Genomic DNA, 20,448 nt, shown 5'->3' with positions numbered 1-20,448 from the left:
TTCAAAGACAATTCGTTACCTCTCGTTTACTTACTCAGGCCAGCATTAGGGCAACTCAGTCACTTTCAACAAGATGACAGCTTATTTTCCCTGATAGAAGCCCAAATTCTCTTAGTTTTCTTCGAGTATTTCCAGACTATTCAAAATTCCTGAGATTTCCCGGTTTTCCCAGATGGTATACACCCTGCTGGATGCTTCGTTTGATAAGATTTTGAAAAACTTATGTTTGTCAACAAGCAAGTCCCCATTAATGATGAAGTAAGTATATTTCTATTGGTCATATCCAGTATGTAAATTTATTTGTGGTAAGTGGGCAAGCTTACAAATTTCAGTGGGGGATGGGCAGTGGCAATACTTGTTAAATATGAACCTTGATGCTAAACTCTGGATTTTACCAAGTTTTTGTAGATTGCATTTAGTATATGTTTAGCCTACTCCATGATAGGACGTATTAAACATTTATAGGCCAAGATTTTTACCTGGGGTGTTGACCCACCTATATTACACCTTAGGCTCCAGAGTGCTTTGCTAGCCTTACAAAATACGACATCAATGCGTTGATTCCATCTGAGGTCAGAAGTGAACATTATTCCCAGACACTTATGTTTATTGACCCAGCTAATGTTTATACTACTTATATTGTAAGGATATTCCAAAATTTCTTTTTCTGGTTATGGACATAACAGATTTAGTTGCATTCGCTTCTATCTGCCAGTCATCGCACCATTTTTTAATTTTTTGCGGAGTAGACTGCAGATCGGCCTCATCATTACCATTTTGACTTCTATTGTACATCACACAATCATCAGCAAAATGTCTGACAGGAGGAACACTTGTATGAATGAGACCGACATGCACAGTAAACATGGAAGACCTGAGGTTTATTGCCCATGCAACGGAAGTGCTCACCTCGTTGCCAGACTAGCTGGCGTACAATGTCTCGCTTTAGCGGTTACTGATACATCCTCTTTTCTTCAACACTGAAAGCTGGCTATACAGGATGTCTTAATCCTCATAGCCAAATCAGCAGGGAGGCCTTCTGAGTCTCGATGACTGCCGGCTTGGTTCTCCAACAACCACTCCAGTCAGCCCAGGAGATATACAGTGGAATCGCGAGGATACGATCACGGCTAATACGAATTTCTGGATGATATTAATTTTTCTGTGGTTCCGGCCGAACCCCAATACTTTGCAACGCGCTAGAGAACGGTTGTTACTAATAAATTTTCGACCCGCGTCGGTTGATACGAAAATTACCGAAGACACTGGAAAATCTAAGCTGTGCTTGGCGAAAGCCAGACACTGCTGCTGTCTGCGCTCTGCTTCCCTGGCTTGGCTTTGCTGTTCGGTGACATAGCCAGTTGCTGCTGCCGTCTGCGCTCCAATTCATTCGCTTTGGTGTTCGGTGATATCACCTCTCGCTGCTGCCGCTTTCATTCTGCTTCCCTGCCTTTGGTACCCGGGGATCTAATCGGTCGCTGTTGGCATTTCTGTTCTCCCTCCCTTGTTTTCGCATCTGGTGACATGTTCAGTCGTCGCATGCACATTCATTCCTTGTTCTTCTGGCGTTCGGTGTTGGGGGAATCCGGCATCTGCTGCCGCTTCCCCGAACCGCTTGGCGCGGAATCACTGGGCCGCTTCAGAGCCATGCGCTCCCCTCACTTAATTGCAACAAGACGTTTGTCGAAGAAGCAGCGGTGCAGCTGCCACCGCCGTCACATGGCCGACGCGCGTGCACTTATTCTACCGCTGTGTGACATCACGGTTGCAATGCACAGCGGCACCCCCCACCGGCACGCCGGTTGCTAAGGAGGGGAGGAGCTTGAGGGGAGGAGCTGGAGGAGAGGCGGCAGTTGGCACGATTCTAACGCACGGACAGACGCGACCGCGAGCAGGAGCCAAAGCTTTCGCCTTAATAAACGCCACCCCACCGACTGCCGCGAAAGAGAACAGCAAGCAGTCACGCGATTTCTCCCATTTTCTTTCGGTGCGGAGGCGTAGACGCGACGCCGAAGAGCGCGGAGGCCGCGACTGGGCGCGAAGAGTTTGAAGCGGTGGCGCTTTTGTTGCTTTTGTGCTTTTCCTCCTTCTCCACGTTCCATCGGACGGAGTAGCTGCTGTGCTTCGGACCGCATTCTTTGTTTTAGACGTGGGCGACGGCGAAGGTCCACCACCGGCGGCTGAAACGCTACATGCGTTCGAAGTTCTGAGGCATGCTATGGCCACGGATGAAATCAGCGACGACACATGCACGCATTTTTATGAATTTGAATAAAGTCTGCTCAGTGACCTGACAAAGAAAAGGAGGCAGAGTGACACTAAAGACTTTTTCTTCAAGAAATAAACGCTTTTTACGTACGTGTGCCTGAGTGAATTCACCTCTGACTCTTTAATTTAGCTAGGTTTAATTGTTTCAATGGTACAAATTTTAGCTAATGCGAATCTTTTTTGTGACCCCGTAAGATTCGTATTATCTAGATTCCACTGTAGTACGACGGTGTTCTATAGCAGTCTCTCCTGCTCCTCCTGGGGTCAGCACAGCTGGCTGCTCCTCTGCTTGTTTGCTGGACGACTCTCTAGGCTCCTCTGCCCCAGACGCTCCAGCTGGTCTAGATGTGGGAGGGAGGCATTCATGGCAGCCCTTGCTCCCACTACTGGAGAGGACGCTGTAGACGGTTCCAGCTGTCTCGGCGGTGCACACTGTTCCCTTGCTCCTGCTGTTGATTTTGCATTCGCTAACAAAGTGTCAACATTCCCGAAGGCCCGTTGAGCTTCGGTCGCTCCCTGCAGCCCTGGATGACTTACCACGCTTCCGGCGCTAGATCCTATAGGATGAGGCTGCTGTGGTATTGAGTTGAACTATTCTTTCGTTTTCTCTAAGTCCTGGCATTTCTTCCTGAATTCGCTTCCATCCCCTCTTAGCACTCTGTATGATCTGAGGCTACACGGTCCCAAACTTTGGCTTCCTTACCCCCCTTGCTTCCACTTGTTGCCCCACTTGGACAGCATCTTCAGGGTGGAGCGGCGGGAGCTGCTGTCTTCGGTTCATGTTTTGCTTGTGTTTTCGGGGGTTTTAGAGGTTCTGAGGTGAATTGAAACAAGGGTCTGGGAGTGGTATTCTGCTGTTGCGACCTATGAGATACTGGGATGGTGAGACACCGTCCTCCAGCGGTGATGCATGGTAGTTGAGGAGGCCAAGCTAGAACTCCTCCTTTGATTTTCTTGCCTTCTTGAGCCGTTTCTTGATGATTTGTGCGCCTTTCTCTGCGAGTCCATTCGATTTGAGATAGGGGGTGGAGACGATGTGCTCAAAGTCAAATATCACCGTAAAGTCTTTAAATTACTTGGCTGTGAACTGGGGACCACCATCATTGCAGAGTTCATGGGGCATGCCATAACATGCAAATATTCACAACAGTTTGTTCATGACTTTCTTTGTCATGGTTCCGTGCAACTTCTCAACCACTGGATAGTTAGAGCATGCATTGTACATGACTAGGTAATGTTTGCCTGCATGTTCGCACAAGTCTGCTCGCACCCTGTACTAGGGGTGACTGGGTGTGCCGCATAACAGCAGGGGTTCAGCCAGTTGTTTGTATGCATGTATTGGAAGATCGAACACCGCTCAACCATTTCTCTTATGTCAGCTGCCATCCGAGGCCAGAACATGAGACTGCGTGCTCATGATTTGCACTTGGCTATGCCCAGATGCCCCTGCTGCAACTGATAGAGCATTTCCTTTCTAAGCTCGGAGGGAATGACAACTTTGGTGCTTTTTATCAGTACCTTCCACCACCGACAATTCATTAGTGTGTTATTTCCACACCCTGTTCACAGGTTCTAACGGCTGCAGATTTTCCATGACTTGCTGTAGTTCTGGGTCCCTAGCTGTGGCATCTTTCAGTCTGTCCATTGTTCTCCTGCTCACTCAGTCCTCCAAGACACTTGTGGCATGTACTTCCAAGTTAACCTCATTAAACGGGAGCTTGAAAAAGTATGTACTAAACGGTAGTACTGCTTAACCGAAATGGCATGAGATCGCCCACTTACCTGTCAAAAACGGAACTCTGAGAGAGTGCAATGAAAGGGCAAAAACATGCAGTATTTATTAACTTTGCGCAAGTCTTATTTACGTTTGATGCCGCCGTGGCCTAGCAGCGACAACAGCGGCCTCAAACTTACTGAAGCTGCGAGCCAGCTTTTCACTCGGCCCCCACTTCTCGGCAAACACTCGCATGGCAGATTTCTTGCTGGCGTTGCATATCCTCTGTACACGGACGTCGTAGCACTGCAGAAGTCACTGGGCACCTTTTTCATTGTGGGGTGCTGTTTTCATTGCGACAATCGCATTAATGAAGCTGACGTAACGCACAGCTTCTGCCACTGTCGGGCCTGAATCACCCGTGCTGTCACTTCCCGTGTCATCCTGATCCCTGTCGTAAGGCAATACTTCGGCAACAACAGATAGTACCTTCGGCTGACAGCACTCGTGCTGTTTTCAGTGCACGCGAGTGGTGGTGCACGTTCAGCTGGGGCAAACATGACTCAAGTGCGCGCCACTGTGCCACCATGGAGATCGACGGTAGAGCACGGTGCGATCCCGTCAAGCAGCACACGCCAGCAGATGTCGAAAAGCAGACCATTCTGTTCAGGTGCCATTTTATAGCAGGCGGTGACGAAGGAAGCCATGTCTCTGCGTGTCTCGCACAAAACTACTTTTGCTGCTTGAATCTAGTAGCTTATCAGTCAGCAAAGGCAACGCAGTTGATCATCGCAGCTAACCAGGAGCCCTGACGAAAGCAGCCGCTGAAGGAGAACAATTTCATTACCGATGTAGCGGCGTCACACAATGATGAGGTATGAAGCTACAATGTTGGTTTGTGCGTTTGATGCTCTAACTTTCATTTCCATTGTTGCTTTTCAGTTTCAAAAACGCTTCAGGCTAAACCAGAGTACATGCAAGGTGCTGACGGCACAGTTCGCAGCCACATCCCAGCCAACCCAAGAATCATTCTAAAGAAGTGTTGTCTGCGGAACTTGGAATTTGGCATGTATCTCGCAGAGGGCGCTACAGTCACACACTCCCATTTGGTGGCTCGCACGTTTGTCTGGCACATAGTGAAACATTAAACCCTTGTGGTGTTTGGCGTAATTTCCGCTGCACTGCTACAGTGCCAGGGTGGCTCAGCCAAAGGTACCAACGCTGGCGAAAAGTCGAACCTTGTAGTTGACATATTTTTGGGGTCACAGCAGCACTGCTGAGCAACGTCTTTGCATTTCAAATGCCGCACACCGTAGTCAACGGTAAATCCCTGTCGTGTGCCAGCACCGGTTTCTTCGTGCCACGTTCGATAGCACCAACGATGTCCAATTTTTCTTCTACGCTGAGCAGTCGGTGTTTTTTATCCAAACTTTGGCCTGACGCAAGTCCTAGATTGCACGATGCCACAACACTCTCTGGCACAGCGCCGAAATAATGTTTTTGTTGATGTGGCTTCACGTGCAAACACACAGGGCATTTGGAGGCCATTGTTGTGATCTCTGAGGCTTGTTGTTCTGCCAGGCTGCCCGATGGGGACGATGCACCGCCGAGATTGCGCAACGGAAAGTGGAAACACTACATGTTATCCGATACATATGCAATAAGCAGGTATGGTTTATGCGGATACAAAACACATGATGTTCAATGGCCATTGAGTTGAGGATCTGCCTTTTAGAATGAAACTACTGTTTAAGTGGGTATGGTTTAATGAAGTTTTACTGTATACTTGTACAGTTCATTATAACAATCTAAAGGCTCCCTATATATCAAACCCAGCCCTCTGCCACTATCCTGAGCTTCTAACACAAACATAAGAGGCGAGGAGTGAGCAATACACTGTCTACACCCAGTTGCCCACATAGTAGTTCAAGGCATTAATGAAGTTTACAGGATGGTTAAAGGATCAATTGCGTGCAGGCAATATCCAAGTGGCCCAATAGGTGGACCCTGTCACAGCACAGAGGTACCACACGTATCGTTAAAAGAAGTGACAAACTGGAATTGCTACCCAACTGAACACTATATAACACTGCAGTCGTGCTTTTATTATTCTCTTAAGACCAGATTACACAAATGAATAATCTTGTTTTCCATAACGTTACATTTAGCCACGAAAGTAACATTTGTTGTGAGCATACGGGGGTGGCCAATAGCACACATACTTCTGTGCAACAAGAGAAAATGTTTGGGCAGCCAGAAGCTAATGACGTGACAATGACAAATCAACCTCCGTGACCGCTTGTCACCGTCACTTGAATATCATGTGCATAAGGTCGATACATCATAAAAGGTCCCTATTGAAAACAGCTCTTTTAGAAATGCAATAAAAAGGTGGAATTAATCCTGGAGAAGGAATCAGACAAGGACGTGAAATGCCCTCAATCACAAATGATTAACGAGAATCGACACTGCTAGAACAAAAATCAGCGGTGATTTAGCGGTCAATGCAAGAGAAATGCCTCAGCATTACATGGCACTTCTTTGAGGTCCCAGATCCATGACTTAAACCACTTTCACCACACTGCAAAGTATTGTGCAGGGCCTCACTCAACACAAGTCCTGCCTCTTCAAGGAGTGAAGTGCAGCTGATGATGGTCCAGAGCAGACCACCGTCAGTTGAAATATACATTGTTACAGGTAGAACAGAGACTTAAAATATATTTGCAGGCTATTAACAATCTGTTCAGGGCATACAAGACGGAAAACAGTCCACATGAAATCAGCGAGCTTTGTCATCTTCTGTACTGTCCTCAGCCTCGTCTATGGCAGTACTTTGTAACACGATATATATATATATATGTATATATATATACACACACACACACACACACACACACACACACACACACACACACACACACACACACACACACACACACACACACACACACACACACACACACGGTCTTCTAAGCTCTCCCATTCCCCTCTACCACGTCATGACCAGCGTCCTGCACTTCACACACATACACTTATTAAAGTGAAGCTTTCTTTGCCTCTTCCTTCGACATTTCAACTGCTGCTGCTACTGCCGCTGTCTTGCACTCCACATGGGGAGGTGGTTTAAAGTGTGCATATTGACATGTGTACTTGATACATGTACTTAATTATCTTTATCAGGCGACCACATTTCACCACCTAACAAATGCTATCGCACAATGCAGGATGCACCTGCATGTATCGGAAGTTCCTGGAATGTTATCGATGGTTCCATTCGCTGGCTATCACCGAACCTAGTGTAATCTGTTTGCATGTATGCATGATGCGAATAGTGTAGAACTTTTGGATGCAGCGCTGAGGGAACAACAAGAAAGTAGTTGGCGTGGACTGGTGAGACGTTCTTTACTAGTATGTTGTTTTGAAGCAAGAATGAAGACAATCCTGCCTTGAATGCCCTAGGCACAATGTCGGTGTGCTCTTCCAAATACTCGGGCTCTGCTCCGGGTCTGCTCGTTGCTGTTCAGCAAAGTCTTCTACGTTTATTATTCCAAAGTTGACGTCGTCGTCTTCACTGAAAATTTCGACAATCACCTTACGTGGCTTGCGACAGTACTAGAGGCATCAAGTCATCAGGGCTCACTCTGAAGCCAGAAAAATGCCACTTTGCTTACGATGAGCTTCTGTTCCTGGGCCATGTCATCAGAAAATCTGGAGTCCGCCCCGACCCACAGAAGTACTACACACACTGCATGTCGATCCAACCGCTGGGCACCTCGGATTCTCCCGGACGCTATCAAGGATACAGGAAAGGTATTACTGGCCGCGCCTGACCGCCGACATCGCACGCCTACGGATCAAGAACCAGCAGCGTACCAACAGCCGACTCTACAACCTCCGACAACGCTATGTCAAGTACCAGCCCGGCGACCGTATTTGGGTTTGGACACCGATACGCCAACGAGGACTCAGTGAGAAACTATTGCGACACCATTTCGGACCCTACAAGATCATCCGACGTATTCGCGAACTGGACTATGAGGTCGTGCCAGACGGCATTTTGCATTCACAGCGGCGCCGCGTACAATCTGAAGTGGTCCTCGTGGTGCGTCTTAAGCCCTTTTACACACACTGACGAACTTCCTTTTTTTATTTTTGTTGCTACGTGTTTGCAGCATTGGGTCGATGCCTTTTTAAGAGGGGGGTATTGACACGTGTACTTGTTTATTGAGCTACCCAGTTTCACCACCGAACAAATATCACACAGCGCAGGACGCGCCTGCATGTATCGGAAGTTTCTGGAATGTTATCAATGGTTCCATCCACTGGCTGCCACCGAACCTTGTGTAATCTGATTGCATGTATGAGCGACACGAATAGTGTAGGGGTCCCAGTGATTACGCTGGAAGATTCGACGACTGATGTACAAAAGCCGACGTGCTTGACCCATCGATCAGATTTTCGCCGATCGCTGACTGTGTTCGCCGCTTTTGTTGAGCTTTGAGTGTACCCTGTTTTGTGGGCACAGGTTCGCCCATTAAAATCGGTTTCACCTTTCACAGTTTTGCTGCTGTGTCCTCGACCGTCACTACCACGTGACAATATATATGACAGGGGCGTGGCCGAGCGGAAAGGCGACACGAGAAACTCGCTTGAACCTTTACACTGCATTGCCCTCTGGAGCTCCCTGGGAGTTGCCACAATACTCTTTTGACTGCTGCAATTATCTGTAAAATCCCACAAAAGCACTGCAGAAATTGCAGCATTTATCTTTGTACTGGGTACAACCTACACATACACAAAACAAGTAAATAACACACTTCCAACTCTATGCTCGCAGTTCCCATACATGGGGGGAGGGCAGGGGAGGGAAAAGGCAATGTGAGAAGGCAAGAAAACACTACTACTAGACACAACAGCAGTTGCGCACAAACTGAATAAACTTAATTTCAAGGTACAGTACGGTACAGTTCTGCTATTTCTTCAAAAGAATAAACACCATGCAAATTTGTCAAACAGACAAATTACGCAGGGCATGCAGATGCAAAGCCGCATTAATGCACCGTATTGTCTAGGCAACACTACACAAGTGGCCACACGTCAAATCAACACTTCTGTGCCTGCCACAGTAGCTTTGCAGCCATGGCTTTGCTAGAGTTCATGTGTTCCAATTCTGACTGTGGCAGCTGCATTTTGACGGGGGCGAAATACAAAAACGCTCATGTACTTAAGTTTATGTGCATGATAAAGAACTCCAGGGGGTCAAAATTATTCCAGAGTCCGCCACTACAGCATGCCTTAAAATCAGACTGTGGTTTTCCCATTTAAATTATGGGGTTTTATGTGCCAAAACCACTTTCTGATTATGAGGCACACCGTAGCGGAGGACAGCGGAAATTTTGACCACCTGGGGTTCTTTAACGTGCACATACTGTGGTTTTCCCATGTACAGCCCCATAATTCAATTGAAGTTTAACACTTCTCTCATGATGCTATGTGCTGTGTTAGGCAATAACAACGCTAACCTTCTCAGAGTTTATGAACAATGGTGCACAGCAACGTCAAGCAAACACGTCTATCTGTTTGTTCAGTTTACTACACAGACAAAAGCAGTGGTGCATGCAAGGTAACGTTTAACATCAACTCACCACTCATTTTGCACTAAATGCTGAAGAAATTAAACATTTGCAGTCAACATCGCCAAACAGCACAGAAAGCTTTGCTGACATTGTTTCCCACAGTGCATGGGACCCGCACGATTTCTCCTCTGACATTCCTAATGCTAACACATTAAAAATGCCCCACTTAAGTTGAACTCACCATGGCAGTGGGTTTTCCAGAGTCGACCCGCTCCACAGCCGATCGTAGCTGGGAAGACACTCCTCGCAAGATGACGTGCCGCAGGATGCTGTTTGGATGAGTTCCACTGCAACAATCACAGAATTGCAGTCATTGCCTTTTCATTTGCGAGGGCACTGCTGTGATGTGTGTACAAGTTCATTAAGAATAGCACTATCTTCTGAGCATATTTAGGGTCCAAGGCTTGAACATTTTTTCATGTACAATGCCATGTGCATCTTCACCCAATGTAATGGCATGTTTGCAGGCTCCCTGGCTAAGCGACAAAATTTTGTTTTCACTGCTGCCATGTCTCATCACATCAAATATAACAAGGAATACCCTCAAAATGAGGATACACAAAGGAATACCACGCAGTTTTAATCGTCTAATTCCTAAAGCTATGAAAGTGACCACGTGTAACCTCACAAAATACATGTTTCAGCCAAGCATGTACTACATGTCCAAGAGAAAAATAGTATGTCATATTGCTTCCGGTCAAGGCATGCATCTTGGATTAAGTAAATGATGCTTTGTGGGCCTAGTGGTGAACCATAGGCAGACCAGTAGCTCCATCAGCTCAAAGGAACTCCGCTCTCACTAATAAGAGAGCAACATTTTACCAAGACTCGTTCAACTGCACCTGTACACATGTCCCGTCTCTTCAAAAAGGACTGGCAACGTTTAATGAGAAAAGCTGCCTCCTGAAAACCACAGCGGTGAGACCTGGCTATCGAGCGGGCAGGGGTAGCAAAGGCACTTCTTCCTTCTTGCCCTTCCTGCCTCTTCTCTTGCACTATGCCCACTACTGCAAGTAGCATTTTCCCCCTTCCTCGAAAAGAGAATCGGTGCGATGGTTAAGAAGTGATGTAAGAAAAAGAGGGGAAAAAACATATTCAAGAGATGTTGGCACAAAGAACACAGTGACAGCTACTGGAAAGACACATACAGCAGCGGTGAAGCGTGACATGCAGAGTCTCAAGAAACAGAGACGTACCCACATTAGCTGCAAATATGAGCCCAAACATAAAAAATTATTAAATGAAGAAAAAAAATAATCACAAACACTCAACATATGGGCCACGATTTTCTAGCAATGCCTTTTCCGATGCTAATGCCTTTTGGCGCTTTTCGCGTTTGTGAGTGGTAAAGAGACACTCTGCCCCAGGCGGAGGGTCAAACACAGCCACTCATGAAAGCGAAAGCGCCAAAAGGCATCCGCATCGACAAAAAAAATCGCTACAAAATCGCAGCCATGGTTTCATGCATATGACGTCAACGATGTCAGGGCTAAGTTGTTGTCTACACAGTGTCTGAGCCACACTGTCCAGAATGACTTCGTAACTGACGTCACTAATGTGGCACAGCACTTTGTATGGGCCAAAATACAGACTCTGCAACTTTTCACTAAGGCCACGGCAGCAAATAGGAGTCCACACCCGCACTTGGTCGTCGGGGTTGTAGGGATGTGCCTGTGGCGAATATTATAACACCATGCATCTCTGTGCTGCTGCTGACTGATGTGCAGCTGCACAAGCTAGCGAGCTTCCTCAGCGCACTGAGCAAATTCTTTGGCGTCAGTAGTTAGATGCTCGTCTGAACTTCATGGCCGTAAAGGAGACAAAATGGTGTAAAACGCTGTTTCTTGTACGGTGGTATCATATGCCTTGCTTAGTAACTCAGGGGACCAATTGCAATACATGCTCACTGACCTGGAGAGGTAAAGCAGAAGGGTGGGTCTAAAAATTAATCTGCAGAAAACTAAAGTAATGTTTAACAGTCTCGGAAGAGAACAGCAGTTTACGATAGGTAGCGAGGCACTGGAAGTGGTAAGGGAATTAGTGACCGCGGATCCGGGTCACGAGACAGAAATAATCACAAGAATAAGAATGGGCTGTGGAGCGTTTGGCAGGCATTCTCAGATCATGAACAGCAGGATGCAATTATCCCTCAAGAGAAACGTGTATAACCCCCAGCTGTGTCTTACCAGTACTCACATATGGGGCAGAAACCTGGAGGCTTACAAAAAGGGTTCTACTTAAATTGAGGACGACGCAACCAGCTATGGACAGAAGAATGATGCGTGTAACATTAAGGGAGAAGAAAAGAGCAGATTGGGTGAGGGAACAAACGCAAGTTAATGACATCTTAGTTGAAATCAAGAAAAAGAAACGGACATGGGCAGGACATGTAATGAGGAGGGAAGATAACCGATGGTAATTAAGGGTTACACACTGGATTCCAAGGGAAGGGAAGCGTAGCAGGGGGCGGCAGAAAGTTAGGTGGGCGGATGAGATTAAGAAGTTTACAGGGACACATGGCCACAATTAGTACATGACCGGGGTAGTTGGAGAAGTGTGGGAGAGGCCTTTGCCCTGCAGTGGGCGTAACCAGGCTGATGATGATGATTATTATAATGTGTGAAGATCACGTAAAGCAAGATATGATCCCATGTTTTGTGCTGGACATCGATGTACATAGAGATCATGTCCGTGATGCTCTTGTTTAAGCACTCCATAAGTCCATTGGACTGCAGATGGTAAGCAGTCGTCTTCCAATGCTCGGTGTTGCTCAAGTGAAAAATTTCGTCTATGAGCTGTGCTGTGAACGCCGTCCCTCTGTCTGTGATTACAGTGTACGGGGCACCATGGCACATAAAGAACTGCGCTACCTCATAAGCCGTGTCTCGTGGAAGCACCTCTGTCACGACAATCACCCACTTGTTGCCATCGGTTGACAGAGGCAAAGGCCAAAGAATGTCCAAGCCAACTTGGTCAAATGGCTTATGAGGTGGTTTGATGGGTTGGTTGCAATAACCTGGCGGGCTTCATGTGCAGTGACTTTCACCACTGACATTCACGGCAGCCTCTAACATTCTGCTTGGCACTTGCCGAAAGTCCACGATAGTAATACATGTCACATACTCTGGCAAGCATTCGTGAGGAGCATAAGTGGCCAGATGTGGGCTCGTCATGGTAAGCATGAACATTGTTGTCTCGCAAGTCTTTTGGAACCACCAGGAGGTAGGCTCGGTCATTCAAACAGGCGTTTTTCTTGTAAAGCATGTTGTCTCGTAGACAGAAGGGTGTCAATACGCGACGTAGACAGCGTGGTATGGTTGCTTGGCGGCCCTCTAAGTGGTCGATGATGGGACAAATTTCAGCGTCATCACGCTGCCGTTTGATGAAGTCCTATGCAGTAATGGCACCCAGGAAGCCGTCAACATCCTCCGACTCTCGACTAACAGTTTTGGCGGATGTACGTGACAGTGTGTCAACGTCTTTGTGCTTGTGGCCAGACTTGTAAACAAGTGTGACGTCAAATTCCTGTAGCTGCAAGCTCTACCATGCCAGTCGTCCTGAAGGATCATGTATGTTTGCCAACCAACATAGGGCATGGTGGTCTGTCACCACTTTGAAGGGACAGCCGGAGAAATAAGGGCGAAACGTCGTGATCTCCCACACAACCGCAAAACACTCTTTTTCTGTGGCAGAGTAGTTCGTCTCGGCACAGGACAGCAAGTGGCTAGCATAAGCTATTACTTTTTCATTGTCATCTTGATGTTGGACAAGTACTGCGCCAAGACTGATGTTACTGGCATCAGCACACATCTCAATGTCAGCGTTGTCAAAATGTGCCAGGACAGGTGCTGACTGCGTGCAAAGTCATAGTTCGGCGAAGGCCGTCTGTTGGTCATTCGTCCAGGCAAATGGCGAGTGAGGGGTTCCGCTATCTTCGAGAAATTTTCAGTGAAACAGAGATAATACGCACAAAAGCCTAAGAAACGCCGCATGGCGTTCTTGTCGGCCGGAGGAGGAAATGCTGCTACCGCGGCAAGCTTGTCCAGGATTGGGTTGAACTCTGGGGCTTATGAGATGTCCGAGAAACTGAGATCAGTGTGAGATTGGCCAAACAGATCGCTTCTAGCACATTACGCAGGCGATGAAGATGTTGCTCAAATGTTTCAGAACAGACTAATTAATATGTCATTAAGATATATGAGACAAGTCTGCCGCTTCAGTCGAGGACAGTATCCATCATTCACTGAAAAGTACCTGGGGCTGAACACAAGCCGAAAGGGAGACTCAAAATTTATAGAGGCCGTCTGGAGTCAAATGCAGTTTTCTCACGGTCTCGTTCGTCTATCAAGTGACAAAAAATACCAGGCGCATTGCAGTCTACCTAACAAGTCGTCGATATGTGGCAGTGGGTACACGTCTTCTTTAGTTACGTTGTTGAGCTTCTGGTAGTCGACGCATAAGCGTAGCGTTCAGTCTTCTTTTTTTTTTTTCTTTTGACGAGAACGACCGGAGATGACATGAGCTCTTGGAAGGTTTTATAACACCGTCTTCAAGCATCTCTTACATACGAATCGCTTCACGTTCTTTTGCCAACACGCGGTAGGGCTGCTGGCGTATTGAGTGTGCGTCGTTGCATGTGATGATCCTGTGCCTTGTGATTGAAGTCTGGCATACATTCGACGAACTTGCAAAACATGCCCTGAATTCAAGCAAGAGCTCACGCAGTGCTGCCTGGTTGTCTTTCGATAGCTCTGAATTAATGTCCATGTTGCTTACTGACTTGTCAGCCATCCCCACGGCTTCAGAGGCAAAACATTCAGCCATGTTCTCTATTTAGCTGGCAAGCGCAATTGAAGTACCGGGGAAAAGGTGTCGATGCTCGTTACTGAAGTTAGTGACAAGCAACTGAGAACGGCCATCACTAAGCTGTAGCACACTCCTAGCCACACAAACACCTTACATCAGTAAATGCGATAAGTTACTTTCTGCGACCACTTCGCCTTCCCACATTCCACTGCACATAACTTCGATTAGAACACTGGCTCGTGGAGGAAGCGTAACATTTTCAGCGGAAACACGAAGGGCATTGTCACGTCGGTTGTTGTTGTACCTGCTGATTGCTCAGTCGGCTGAGAAGGTGACTACACCTCCCCATAGGTCAATAACAGTGCTGCATTACTGCAGAAAGTCAACCCCAAGACTGACGTCACGGGAAATTCACTTAGGACAAGGCAGCTGGCCACAAATGTCAATCCTCGAATCATAACTCTAGTCATGCAGGTTCCCAGCGGAGAAACGTGACCACCAGCCATCCGAATCTGCGAGCCACGCCAAGGAGTAATTACTTTTTTCAGAAATGTCACCATCTTCCCGCTTAAGATAGAGAAGTCCGCACCGGTATCCACTAAAGCGCTAACCGCATAAACGTCGATCACCACCAATATGTCGAGCGAAAGCCAGTCATTCCGTTCAGCTGCAGTTGACGTCGGGTCAGTGCCCGTCCTTGTTCAGTGCCCGTCCAGTGTGATCGGTGCCCATCCAAGTCGACTGGCAGTGGCCTCGCCCTCAAAGATTGCTGTAGTTAGTTTTCCCGGCGGGGACTGGGCGGTCGTGCGCTCGAATATGGTTGGGGCGGTGGTGAAAATCACCTTGGCGATGGCAAGCACGACTGTCGTCTGGCAGGCAGTGGTGTGCACTGTTGGGTCGGATAATAATTCAATATCCTGGGGTCATTGGCCAGGTCGTGGGGGCGGCGAGTAGGCGGAAAAGCCCTGCAGCCCGACACATCAGTATGGGCACTGGCGGTACAAATGATCTTCCTCACCGCAGTGGAAGCACAGAGGACAGCGATCTGATGTGCACCAAACATCTGACTTCCGAGGGGTCATGCGTCGATCGTCAGCGTAGTGCACTGGCTGCTCCGTCCGGCATTATTTTCTTCTCAAGCTTAACCCTTTGAAGGTTTTTGCCGTACATTTATGGCGGCGGTTTTCTGTCTCGCAAGGTCTTAGCCGTAGGGGTACGGTTCCAACCCTCCGTTTGAAATTTTGTGCCATAATGACGATGCGTGCTCACCGGGAGGTGCTGCCACCTCTTAGCACTTACAAGATGCATTTGGAATTGGTGTTACCTTCTTGGGGAGATAAACAGAGCTGATTGCTAGCTTCAGCGCGTCGCTCAGACTGCGGCAACGCCCCTTTGGCGGTTTCAGTTTCGCCGCGTGATCGCAACGGAGGCGCTCGAAATGTCATTTTTTTCTTTGTCGGCACTCTCTTGCAGGGCGGTGGAAGTTGATTTCTATCTTGATTGGCACTGCTCTTAGCTTGCTTACTAGTGCCGTTCACGAGGTATTCTCGCTCTCAGTGGCAACGCGCTTTCGCGGTTTCGGTTCCGCCACGTGATCGCAACGGAGGCCCGCGAAACGTGGTTTTTCTCTTTGTCGCCTTGCTCTCGCAGGGGCGGCGGAAGTTGATTTCTATCTTGATTGGCACTGCTCTTAGCTTGTTTATCACCACCGCTCACGAGGTATTCTCGCTCTCCGCGGCAACGCGCTTACGCGAAAGGGTGCCTCAGACCTCTGCCCAAGGCAGCCGTACGCAGAGATGTCATGTGTGCGCCAATACAACTCCTCACTCCAAGAGAACAGACACGAATTTTAGGTGTGCAGACTGCGATAAGGCGCCGTGCGTAAACCTGGGTTTCAAGGAGTACCACGCTCGGAAATACTATTGAACAGTTCTGAGTGATGCCCACACAAAAATACTGTTCCTAATAATTTTTTACTATTTATTCCAGACTTTATACATTTTGTACATTCAAGATCCGCAATAAGGTAATTTGACCACTTGGAAAAGTTTTCTTCAACATAATTCGACCCTCAAAGGGTTAAACACATTTTCAAGTAGTAGTACGTGTGACTACTGTAATATTTAACTATTAGTTTCTCTTCATCGTACCTAGGTGATGTCGTGCACAACGAGAAGAAAAAAGAAACGGCGGGAACAGTGGCGCACTTTTCAAGAGGCAGCAACAACATTCCAGTGGCTCGCTGGCACCAATGATGGGGTCAATTTCGCTGTACAAACAACGCACTATTTGTTACAAGAAACGAAAGTGACGCCGGAATTCACTTTCTGCCATTTCTTCAAATGCGTTTCACACCGCCACCCGCTCTCCTTCCTCCTCGAGCAACGCCAGCACAACAACCTAAGTTCCCAATGCAAGCGCCATTTTCTCGAATTAAACTATGGATTGGATCCAAACGTGCCATTCCGCAGCCGCCGGCTGGATCCAATCCAATCCACCAGACGCCCATGCGAAGCCAGTCCCATAACGAGCATGTGATCACTGCAAACTTCCCAACTCCCATCGGGTTCGGTGCCTAGCACACGACATGCTTTGTTGCATGATGATTGACAGGAGCGTGTCGTCATTTTGACGTCATCAAAAACAAGGCCACCCCGCGGCTGGCGACGTCAGTGCGGAGTAGGCCAATCACGCGCGCTAGTAACCGAACGAATGCCCCGAAAAACGATCTCCGATTGCACCCATAGTCTGGAAATGTGAGGCCACCCTTTGTACCTAACTGAGGCTTTGACCAATGATAGCTAGCAGACCAGACAACTGCAACACATGAGGGCAGGGGGTCTCACTCAAAGCACTCTTCTTGCTCATAAACATCTGTCCATCCTCCAATTTCCAAATTCCCTGTGTTTTACAAGTTTTCACTGAGTGCCTCTGCAAAATTCCCTGAGTGACAAAGAACTTCGTTTTATGTCAAGACGGGCTGACACCATGTTGCCCGATGCTGTCACTCTCTAGTGAGCATGTTAAAAAATAAAGAACTACTTAATGCAGTGTGAGTAGCAAGGAGTAGTGTTTACTTATTCAAGAAGAAAACACAAGGAAGGGGTCAGTAAAATGCACAGAAATAAAATATCTTTGAAGAAAATGGTAAAACCCATTGCAAGTCGAGTCGAACATTTTCAAATACGAATAAAAAGGAAATGCATACAGAAGCAAATATTTTCGAATATGAGCTATTTCTATCAACTGATGTCAAGCTCGTTGGTATGAGGCCCGAACATTGTCACAAGTTTGATTCTCTTTAAACAGCTGGCAAGTCAACCTCAACTGTCCTGACATACTCAGCCCGCGCACAACGCTTCAGTGTCACGTTTCACTGCTTTAAAAAGGTTATTTTGGTTTGGACGAGGGACACCTGCATCTCGGCATCTGCCAACACTTCTTTTTTTGAGCTCAAGCTCCTTCAAAAAAGCAGCGGCCCGCTTCCTTTCTCGTTCATTCAATTTATCAGTCCTCTCTATACTCATTCTCCTTCCGCCACGCGTTCGTCCCACGGACCATTTGAAGCATCCCCTTGGTCAGTTGTACAGTCGACGTCCGATTTTTCGGACTCTCTAGGGGCCACGAAAAGGTCCCAAAATCGGGCAGTCCGAAAACAATGAATGCATGTCTTTTACTGCCCTTAAGGGTTCAACTCGCTACAGGCACATACGAAAAAGCTCTGAAGGCCTGCCAGTACACTTATTAGGCATATCGGTGCTCGTGCTGTGGCAAGAGACGGCAGGTGCACGGATGTATAATTAAGGAATACGTGTACTGTGTCCCGTGACAATTTCCCCCTTTCTACGTTTGTTATGCTTCACAGCAATACTTCGCGTATGCTTCACCGCATAACATTTCTGTATCGAGGCGAAGCTAACTTTCGGAACTAGCATTATGCAACGCGCCGTGCTTTCCAAGCTCCGAAGCCAATCGCAAGGATTACAAAGGCATCGGTGCCAAAGTCAGTTGGTACCACTGCTGACAGCGGCGAATTCTTTCAATGACAAAGAAGCCACCGAACGGCAAGAAGTTCAATAGCGAATGTCAAAGCATATAGGCCTAGCGGCGCCGCGATGGTGGCTACGGCTGCCAACGGATCTGCGTGCGAGAGCGCCGGTTCGAGGCGGCGGTGGTGCCTTTAATGCCATTTCGGGCCTGTGGTCACGGCAAAATGTCCGGAAAATCGGAAAGTCGCTCGTTGACTGTGCACCAGCTGGCAACTCCTCCGGCCCACGACACGGCGTCAAAGACGATTCGTTACAATTCCTCTCTGTTACCTGAATCAGCATTAACGCCCCTTGCATTCCTTTCCAATAAAATTACCGCTAATTTTCCCTCATAGAAGCAAGAATTCCAGGAGTTTTCCCTGAGTATATTTCCAGACACCCTGTCACCATTATTTGAATTTGTACATAGCGCTCATCCACGCTTCACAAAAAAAAAAAAAGCACACGAGGGATGGTAAGCCAATGAAAGCACTGTGTAATGTCCAGCGTATCATTTATGCTATGCCGAGTTTTATCTCAAAATTTTTATTTAGGCATAGACTATAGTAGCCTTTTTGATATGCTGCAGAGAAAGCTTTCAGTTGAGAATTAGTAATATACTAATTAACTCACCAGACCAAGGCTTTTGAGGTATCGATTAACTACACACTGCCCCAACATTGCGCAACTACTTTGGTTGTGCCCTCGAATGTGGGTGAAACTGCTTGCTGCACATTCGTGTGAAAGTGAAGTGCACAGGACTCACACTTTTTCTGCTGGCAGACTCCTTGAGTCAGCGCTACCGAGAGACACTGAATCACAGCTTCCATGGAAGATTGCCTGGTTGGGCACCTCTTCGTCGCTCAGCGAGCCTCCATCCACCTGCACAAGCACATCAGGCATTCCAGACCCAACTGGGCTTTTTGACAATAGATGTCTCATAGCATATTACATTAGCGGTAGTCTAAATTGGCTAAATTTAGAGGATTACTTCCGACAAACTAAGACTCGATATTTCACACTATTTACCATGCTTCACACAAAACACAAAAAGCATCAACATGTGTTACTAATGTGACCACATTTCTCCTGCTGCATATTGGGCTATTTGCAAAGTAGCCACTTATCCGATTAAACATCCCGGTTATCTGCAAAGGATATTAAGGCCAGCTATTAAGGCCAGCTAAGGCCGGCGGCAAGCGCTCGGCACACGCTTACGCTTGTCTTTGGTGCAGCACTTGCTGGGAGCATCTGTCCGAGTTGTGGGAGGCGCAGAACGTGCTTCAACCATCCTGGAGGCCCTCGCCTAGTTTCTGTCGTCAGGAGCTAATCACTGGCTGCAAGATGGCGCACTAGTCAGGACGCCTGCGCCTGCGCATCTGCATCGTCCAGGAGGATAAAGTCTCGCCCGCGCAGCAGCTTCTTCGCAGTCGGCGGCAAGGGCTCGGCACACGCTTACGCTTGTCTTTGGTGCAGCACTTGCTGGGAGCATCTGCCCGAGTTGTGGGCGGCGTGGAACGTGCTTCAACCATCCTGGAGGCCCTCGTCTAGTTCCTGTCGTCAGGAGCTAATCACTGGCTGCAAGATGGCGCACTAGTCAGGACGCCTGCGCCTGTGCATCTGCATCGTCCAGGAGGATAAAGTCTCGCCCGCGCAGCAGCTTCTTCGCAGTCAGCGGCAAGCGCTCGGCACACGCTTACGCTTGTCTTTGGTGCAGGTGAGGCGTAGTATTCACAGTCTGTTTTTCACAACAGTTTCATGCTTGCCGCCGACTGCTGCCTTTCTGATTTGTGTGGTGACAATGGAACCGAACTGTGGTTTATGTAGGAAAGTGCTGCCAACTGAGGGCAAATTTCTAACCTGCGTAGAATGCCAACAGGGTTTTCACTTTGGAAAAAAATGTGCTGGCGTCGCTGAGAGTGTCATGTCGAGCAAGGGAGCAGATAAGCGAGACAGTTGGCGATGCCATGCTTGTCTAGCGGACAACCAGGCATCG

The 20,448-nt window shown here is 47.7% G+C and overlaps 1 protein-coding gene across 11 annotated transcripts in view; it reads right to left on the bottom strand.

Moving 5' to 3' along the window:
* Positions 1 to 20,448, bottom strand: part of Vps8 (vacuolar protein sorting 8) — a 947,651-nt gene that overhangs the window by 885,493 nt on the left and 41,710 nt on the right. For all 11 annotated transcript variants that reach the window (XR_012825005.1, XM_075677146.1, XM_075677136.1 and 8 more), the window contains exons 3-4: positions 19,219 to 19,334; positions 9,800 to 9,905 (exon numbers count right to left, since the gene is read on the bottom strand). Coding sequence is in view for 10 of the 11 variants with exons in the window: in XM_075677146.1 (XP_075533261.1) it covers positions 9,800 to 9,905; positions 19,219 to 19,334 (222 nt within the window). In the remaining variant the exon portion in view is untranslated. The remainder of the gene's footprint in view (positions 1 to 9,799; positions 9,906 to 19,218; positions 19,335 to 20,448) is intronic.

Source organism: Dermacentor variabilis, unplaced genomic scaffold (genome assembly GCF_050947875.1).
Source record: "Dermacentor variabilis isolate Ectoservices unplaced genomic scaffold, ASM5094787v1 scaffold_12, whole genome shotgun sequence".
Lineage (NCBI taxonomy): Eukaryota > Metazoa > Arthropoda > Arachnida > Ixodida > Ixodidae > Dermacentor > Dermacentor variabilis.
Note: the sequence above shows the minus strand (reverse complement) of the source record. Positions and strands in the feature narration are given on the sequence as shown.